This window comes from Callospermophilus lateralis, chromosome 2, assembly GCF_048772815.1.
Source record: "Callospermophilus lateralis isolate mCalLat2 chromosome 2, mCalLat2.hap1, whole genome shotgun sequence".
Taxonomy (NCBI): domain Eukaryota; kingdom Metazoa; phylum Chordata; class Mammalia; order Rodentia; family Sciuridae; genus Callospermophilus; species Callospermophilus lateralis.
The window spans coordinates 116,173,435-116,182,095 of NC_135306.1; the positions used below are offsets into that span (position 1 = coordinate 116,173,435).

The window sequence follows — 8,661 nt, forward strand, 5'->3', positions numbered from 1 at the left end:
GCCTACAAGTCACATTTACCAAACAATTGTTATATGCTAGGAATGATGCCTGGGATATAAAAATGAATGAGATGTATTTCTCATCCTCAAGGAATGTAATAGGTCTATGAAAACAAAATGAACTAATTTTATCAATTAAAAAAAAATCTGTATCTTGGTATTTCCCCAACGGTGTACAGAAAGTTCCCAACTTAAGTTGTGTTCTTCTATTTTCCTGCCTAAATTTCTTCTTCAACAAACGTATTATTTTTCTAATCAGAAAAAAAAAAACAGATAAATGAAATGGAGTTATTTATAATACATGCCAAATTCTTTGTTTATGAAACACTGTAATCATTTTCGTACTATCTAATTTTCCTAGAATATGGCTATATTATTTTATATGATTTACATATTAAGAAGTCCATATACATAGAAATGTCTCCAAGAATGTTAAATTTAAAAATCCATGAGTAACAACTATGTAAAATACAAATTTGCAAGTACAAGAAATTAAATGTAAGATCAGAAATGAAAACTGTCAAACTGATGAATAAAAGAACTGTCTTTCATTTTTATTTTCTTTCTTTTTTTGGTGCTGGGAATTGAACCCAGGGCTTCATGCTTTTCAGGCAAGCACTATATCACTGAGCCACGTCCTCAGTCCCCGTCTTTCATTTTTCAAATCATAATTTGTCCTTCTGAGGTACCGAGTAGCATCATCCTTACCATACAATTAGATTTTTGAAGTTATAAAAAAATTCACTTTGCAAGCTTACATAGATGGTGTCCAACTTATAATGTTTGAACTTAAGATTTTTTTCAATTTTAGATGGTGCAAAGATGACATGCATTCAGTAGCAACTGTGCTTCAAATGTTTTATCCTTTCCTCGGCTAACAATGTCTGTCGAGATTCTCTCAATGCTGGGCAGCAGCAGTGATGTGCAACTCCCAGTCAGCTACGCTATTACAAGAATAAACAACCAGTACTCTATAGTACAGTGCATTGCTAAGTGATGATGTTCGTAGGTTAGGTATAGTAAATGCATTTAAATTCATAATACTGTCAATTTATAATGGGTTTATTAGGATATAGCTCCATTGTTTCGTGAAGGAGTGTCTGTTTATCAAACACCAGTGAAAATACAAGATAGCAGCCTATGAGATGATTGAAAAGTCAGTGTGAATGAGTGGTCTATAATGACAGGATTTTTGAAAGCAGTAAAAACACAAAAGCTAACACAAAATTCTCTAGTTATTCTTTCATAGTATATAAACTAAACTTTTCCCCCCGTGTAATTTGATGTTAAAATACTTGTATTTAGACAATAAAATAAATTCTCATTTATATTTGACTTTTTGTTACAGAGGGTAAGGAAAAAAGACTAGAGGAAAGGTAAAGGGCCCTATGCTTTCATAACCACAAAAATTGAACTTAGAATTCTTAAGATTATAAAAGAAGCAATTAAAAATAATTTCCTACCTGAAAAATATTTAAGCAGATCAACAAAAAAGACAGTGTAATTTAAAAATGGGCCAAAGGACGAAAACACAATTCAAGAGAGAAATGCAAATAGCCATAATGCTTTAATCAAATCAATCAAATAACACAAATTTAAATAACAAAATGGAAACAAAAAATAAAGATCACAAAGAATATTACTTCCCTCTACCAAGCTGGCAAAGATTTAAAAAGTAGTATTCCTGAAAACTATGTGTGCTTCCTTTTGAAAATTAATGGGTACTCCTTTTCTGGAGGGTAATTTGGCATCTCATGCCATAAGATAGGTAATGTACAGATTCCTTGACGTAAGGATTCCATTTCTATGGAATTTCCCTTCAGAAATAATCAGGTACATACACAAAAGTGTATGTAGAGGAATACCCTCTGAAAGATTATTTTAGAGAGAAATCAAGAGAGAGAAATAAACTAGATATTTACTAATAGGAAACTGATTAAATAAAAACACGGAGGAAGAAAAAACATGGAGGATAGGGTGCCATGCCGCATGCCTGTAATCTTAATGGCTTGAGAGACTGAGGCAGGAGGATCTTGAGTTCAAAGTTAGTCTCAGCAAAAGCAAGGCACTAAGCAACTCAGAGAGACCCTGTCTCTACATAAAATACCAAATAGGGCTGGGGATATGGCTCAGTGGTTTAGTGCCCCTGAGTTCAATCCCTGGTATCAAAAAACAAAACAAACACCAACCAAACAAATAAAAGAACATGGAGGATCATATTCAAGAATACTATTCAACAATGTTTTATTTTATTTTTTGGTACTGGGGGTTGAATCCAGGGATTCTTAACCACTGAGTTACAGTTCCAACCCTTTTAAAAAATGTTTTGAGACAGGGTCTCACTAAATTACTTAGGGCCTCAATAAGTTGCTGACGCTGGCCTTCACCATGTGATCCTTCTGCTTCAGTCTCTCAAGTTGCTGGGATTTCAGGTACGTGCCACAGTGCTCAGCTTAACCATGCTTTAGACAGATTTTTTTTGGAGGGGTGGGAAATGTTAATAATATGTGGTTGTAAAGTTCTGTGTCGAAGGAACCGCTAAGCTAGAGCCAGTCCGACGTTAATAATATGTGAAGTAAAAAATAGACTGTGCTGGGCACATGCCTATAATCTCAGCAGTTTAGGAGGCTGAGGCAGGAGGATCTCAAATTCAAGGTCAGCCTGGGCAACCTGGTGAGATCCTGTCTCAAAATAAAAATTCAAAAGGGCTGGGGATGTAACTCAGTGGTCCAGTGCCCTTGGGTTCAATCCCTTGAACAAAATAAATAAATGCATACGTACATTTTTTTTTTTAAGAAATAAAAAGATGGAAGTAGAAGGAGGAAAGGTAGTAGGTTCACTATAAAGGAAAGAAAGATATTAGAAGAAATTCTGGAATCCATTTGACATCACTGCTGACCTGAAATCAGCAGTGGGCCATAAATCAAATGTCATCATGTGAACCCAACAAGAGAAAGAAGCCAGTTTCAGTTATTTCCAAATAAATGTTTTCTTAATTGTCTGATACTGAGATAAAATTTCCCAGAGGATATAAAATCAGAACACATTAAAGTCTGTTAAAGTTAAAAGTTTCTACGGAACATAAAAATTTACACAACTCTTTTTTTGAACATTTTTCTCCTTCCCGAAAAATAACAAGATAATTTTGAACAATAATTAGTAGGATAATTTACCAATTGTTTTTTTGTCTGTGATGTCAAGAGATGAGAAAATGTTTCTAATAAAGCACATGTATATTCTCTGACAAATACAATTTGTTTGAACACAATTAAGGTCATCCATAGGCCTAAATACAAATATTAGTGGTTATTTGATAGCAAGTCCTTTGATTACACATAGTACCACTGCTTCTTGAAATGTGGAATATTTTCCAGTGCGTGCAAGATTGATACCAAGATTACTGAAATGAGTTTTAAAATTTGAAAGCAAAAAATAGTAAATATAGTCCAAACACATTAAAAAATAAGTTCTCTTCAATAAATATTATAGTCATGGTATAATATCCCCTTTTCTTGTTTCTGTCCTTGCTATGAAAGACGATTTTGAACTTTAACTGTTTGGAAAGCTTTAAAAAATCCTAGATTTTAAGGTAGTAGTTTAAGAATTAAACCTAAATATGAAAGTCCCAAAATGTACATGGACAGCTTTTCAGTGTACAAAAGCAGTTTTCAGAATGTCCTTGATTTTAGTTCTGCATTCCAGGTTCTCTTAAGGATAAGTAAGTAGCCTAACACCTACATGCCACTTTAATAAGGTAATTTTTAGAACCTCTGTGAAAAATCTATTAAGATTCCTTAGACCATACATCTACATGCTATTTATGTAAGAACACAAGAGGCACCGTGTTGAGGAAAACTCAGTTATCTATCATAGGAAAGAGATGAAAATAACTAATGATAGTTATCCCTGAGTTGTGATATTATAAGTAACTTTTTCATTTATCTAAACCTCTAAATTTCTCAATAGTAAACATAATAGATTTGGTAATAAAAATATGCAGCTCTTTAATGTAAAAGTAATACCTTCTCACTTAGGAATTTCCCTTCTAGGAATTTACCAGCAATTCCTTCTTGCTAAAAAAAAAAAAATTGTAAATACAGACACAAAAATGTTCTTTGCCAATTACTTACTATAAGTGAAAACTGAAAACAATAATATTCAACAATAATGGAAACTTTAAGTAAAATGGGGTTCATCCTGTGCATGCATGAATTACAACAACTCCCATCAGCATGTATAACTATAATGCACCAATTTAAAAAGTAGGGGAAAAAAAGGGGATTCATTTACAAGGCAGAACACTATCCAACTATTAAAATGTTGTTATAAAGTTATACACAATAAGCAAAATGCTTCAGCATTAGTGTTAAATGGAAAAAAATAATGTAACTTATATATGTGTATCATGAGCTTTCATCTATGGAAAAACACATTTAAATAGACTAGACGGAAATGTGACATAATGTTACGAATGGTTTATTCCCATTGGTGGAAAAATTATATATTTTTGTACTATATGCCTCTTTATTCTTAGCATTTTCTATAGCGAAACATTTTTTAACCACTGGAAAACAATAAAAGGGGCACAAAAGGGCTTTTTCATCATTTTGCTTAAGAGACAAAAAAACTACACAGTTAATTAGAAGGAAAAAGTTGTTTCCTAGTATTTTATTCATAAAATAAAACATTACTCAAGGATACTCACAGGCTAGAAAACTAGCAACTGCTATTTCCTAAAATAGTTTAATAGCCTAAATGCTATTATCCTTTTCCCATTACACTAATTTTATAAAATTAGCTTCTCTAATTCATAAGCCACAAACCAGTACTACAAGCTTCTATTAAGTATTATATTAGGAAGTTAGGTTCTACCACCAGCTGCCTTCCATTCTGAATGCAAAATTTATAGAGATCTAACATACATATATCACTTGAGATGATGTAAATATATTTCTTAAACAATGTTAAGCTGTTTGATAGATTAGACAAAATGAAGATCTCTTTTTTCTACTATTTTTTTTCCCTGAAAGGGAAACAGATTTGGATTTCCCAAACTCTGCAGAAAATTTATCATTTTTGAGAGATACAGATAAAGAGATGGAGAAGAATCAATTAAAAATAAAAGAATTCAATTGTTCATCACACAGATGTTTAAGCTAAGCCCTAAAATTTTCTCCATAGCAAACTTGGGAAAAAATATCTCTGAGGTTTTTTTGGGGGATGGGGTGGGGTGGGGAGGGATACCGGGGATTGAACTCAGGGGCACTGGACCACTGAGCCACATCCCCACATCCCCAGTCCTATTTTGTACTTTTATTTAGAGACAAGGTCTCACTGAATTACTTAGTGCCTCACCATTGCTGAGGCTGGCTTTGAACTTGTGATCTTCCTGCCCCAGCCTCCCAAGCCACTGGGATTACAGGCGTGTGCCACTGCACCTGGCTGATCTTTGAGTTTTAAAACACATAAATTTACATTGACGTTAAAGCATATGAAACATTAGGGTTTTTTGGTGGTGGTGATGTTTGTTTTTGTGGTGCTAGGTACAGAACCCAGGGCCTTAGGCTTCACTAAGCAAACACTTCACCACTGAGGTACATCCCCAGCCCAATGTAGTTTTAAGGTAGTTGTATTTATCAAAGATGCAAATATTTATCCAATGAAGGTAACAATTACTGATTAAAAAAAAAACTCATTGGCAACAAATAGTATACTTTAAGAAACTATTGTATTTGTGTTCTTGCTAAACAATTCTTAAAGCAAATTATGTGTGAAAGTTCACAGATCCACTTTACATATTTTAAGATCTCCAAAAACTTTTGTTCAGCAATTGCCAGGCCATTTTCTTCATCCATCTCTATCTTACATCTTCAATCATACCAAATTACCACAAAAGCTCACACTCATACTTAGTGATGTTCACAATATTTCTTTTTTAATTTTAATTAATGATAATTTCTTTTAAGAAGCACAAGGGAGATGGGATCTGCAAACCAGCAATTTAGCGTTTAACACAAATTATTTTTCACAAATATATATACACAATTTAGGATCTGAGTGCTCTTTCATGATTTGACTGGTGACTTCAATTACAAATGCATTTGATCTCAAGCTATCTGATAGCTGAAGGATGACATTACTCCACAGTGCCCCCTAGCTCATTAAGCTGTATCAGCTTGAAAGAGACACCATTGGAACTGTCAGCCTCAAGAGAAAGTACCACCACTTCCACTAATACAGTTCTTAAACAGATGTTATATTAACTAAATTTGACCTGACAAAATAACATAAGTAAAATTTACTAGTAAAAATAATAGAGCTGTTGAAAAAATATTATGAACCATGGGACTGATATTCAGTCATGTAATAATACAGCTCAAAAGTTTTGCAGAATCTCTATACTGCGCAATATGTTTGATTTTTAGATAATCATTAAACAAGGGCTCATATGAAATACACGTTTTAAGTGTTTTCCTTTTTATGTAACTTAAAGGAAAATGGCATGACATTCAGCCATGGCTCTTTAGTGGAATGAACCACTTTCTTCATTAAAATAAAAATACTGGGATCAGATTACACTATGCAAAGATTTAGTAATGTCATTATAGTCATATTATCATTACATCTCAGTCTAAATCGCTAACACTGGAAACACCGCCAAATTTGTGCAAGAAAAATTTGTGACCTTGGTTCTAATGCCTCAAATAATTCAGATTTGGGTTGCTTTAGGATCAGTAGAGGGCAAAAAGTGAAGATGACATGATATATTCCCCTTCTTTTTAAAAATGGACATTAAGCAAAACTTTTAAATACTACTACTACGAAAATCATTCAACTTTTCAAATACCCTTCACCTTACGTAAGTCATCCTAGAAAAAAATAAAAGTACTACTTTATTCTAAATTCAAAGTCCTCAAAGTCTAGTGCATTAGTACTAACAAGGGCGGGGGGAGGGAAGGAACAGGAGGAAAACTGAAAAAAGGGTGAAACTCCAGTGACAATTACAACAGAGGCAGAATAGAGTACGTCAAAACCACTAGGCTTTATTCTAAAGAATGGTTTTGTTTCTATCTTTTTTCCCCCCAAGATATTTAATTTGCACATCTTAAAATAGAGACCCTGAGGAGAGCAGCTTGAAGCAGTGGAAGGAAAGGGGGCGGGTTAGGTAAGAACAGAGACTTGTGAGAAAATATGTGCGGTGCATTAGAATGTGCAATGGAGGGGGGGGGGTGTGCTGGATTCGCCGTCAGGAAGCAGTTGAGGGCTTTAGGAGTAGAGAGGCATTCTGATGTGGTTTAAGGAATTCATTTTTACAGACAGAATGCACACCTGGTAAAGGGACAACCCTATACAAGTAAAACCAACCCACCACTGTACAAATATCGAGATGACCATTTTAACCAGTTCTTTTGTCTGGAGTATTAGATGGAAATGCCTCAGGCAAGAGATCAAGCTACTGAGACACCAAATCAGAGACCTTGCAAGGCAAAAGGAGGGAAAGAAGGACAGTGGCCGCCCGGGCATTCCCGGACACGGAGGCCCCTTCCTAGCTGGGCAGGAGGAAAGCCAGGGTCGGGGGCCGCGCGATCCCCGTGCGCGGAGCCCGAGCGCAGGAGGTCCCCTCCACGGGCTGGCGACATATCTCACCGCGCAGCCCGGGAGCACCGAGACTTCCCCTCCCACCCCACCCCCAGTCGAAAGCGGGGAAGACGCGGAACTTGGGCTCCGGAGCCGAGGCCACAGACCAGGTCACGGCCCGGGTGGGAGGCTCTGGGAGAAATTCCGTGGGCCACCGGGGGTGGCGTAGGGGAAGGCAAAGCCCGGGGGGACCCGGCTCCACACGGACGGCACTCGGGTCTGGGTGACCGGGCCCGGGTCCCTTCGCTGCTCACCGACCCCCAGCACCTCTGGGTCCTCACGGTCCCAGGCCCGCTCGCCTAAGCAAGTGGCGCGGCCTCTCTGGTGTTCCCGGTCGCACCACTGCAGCCTGCCCTTTCAGTAAACAGCTTCTCTCCCGAACCCTCTCTTCGGACGCTCCCGCCGAGCCCCGGGCCGCACCTCCGTCTTGGTGATCCGGTGCCGCCCCAGCTTCACCACCGCGAAGTTGCCCTTGCCCAGCGTGCCCTCGATGTCGTAGAACCCCACCCGGACCGGCCCGCGCTGCAAGTGCCTCGGGCCATCCGCCATGACCATGCTGGGCCCCGCTGCTAGACACGGCGACTGGAGCGCGAGCGGGCGGGTGGACCGGCTGCGCGGCTCGGCTCGGGCGACCGCCGCTCCGATCGCTCCTTCGCTCCTTCCCTCCCGCTCCGCAGGGCCCAGCCAGGCGCGCGCCGCCGCTGACGTGCGCCGACGTCAGGGGGCCGGGGCAGGGGGCGGGGGCGGGACCGGGCCTCGATTGGTCACCATGGCGACCGGAGCACCGCCGACGTAGGCGGCGGGAGGGAGAAAGGATGGGACGGCGCGCGGGGAGGGGCGCGGACCTGGCCGGCGCGTTCCTTCCGGGCTTCGGCGCCCTCCGCTCTCTCTCCGCCTCGCTGCTGCCAGGGGCGGGGTCGCCGCCCGGCTTCCCGGCCTTCCAGCCGAAGGGCAAGAGCGAGCCCTGGTGGGCCGTTCGGAGGTGTGCATCGACCTGCATCTGGCCTGTGGGTTGCTGCTCTG

The 8,661-nt window shown here is 39.2% G+C and overlaps 1 protein-coding gene across 3 annotated transcripts in view; it reads right to left on the reverse strand.

Moving 5' to 3' along the window:
- Window positions 1–8,345, reverse strand: part of Sik2 (salt inducible kinase 2) — a 127,926-nt gene extending 119,581 nt beyond the window's left edge. For all 3 annotated transcript variants that reach the window (XM_076846427.1, XM_076846426.1, XM_076846425.1), the window contains exon 1: window positions 8,059–8,345. In XM_076846427.1, coding sequence (XP_076702542.1) covers window positions 8,059–8,193 — 135 coding nt within the window. In that variant the 5' untranslated portion in view covers window positions 8,194–8,345. The remainder of the gene's footprint in view (window positions 1–8,058) is intronic.
- Between the last annotated feature and the right edge of the window lie 316 nt (window positions 8,346–8,661).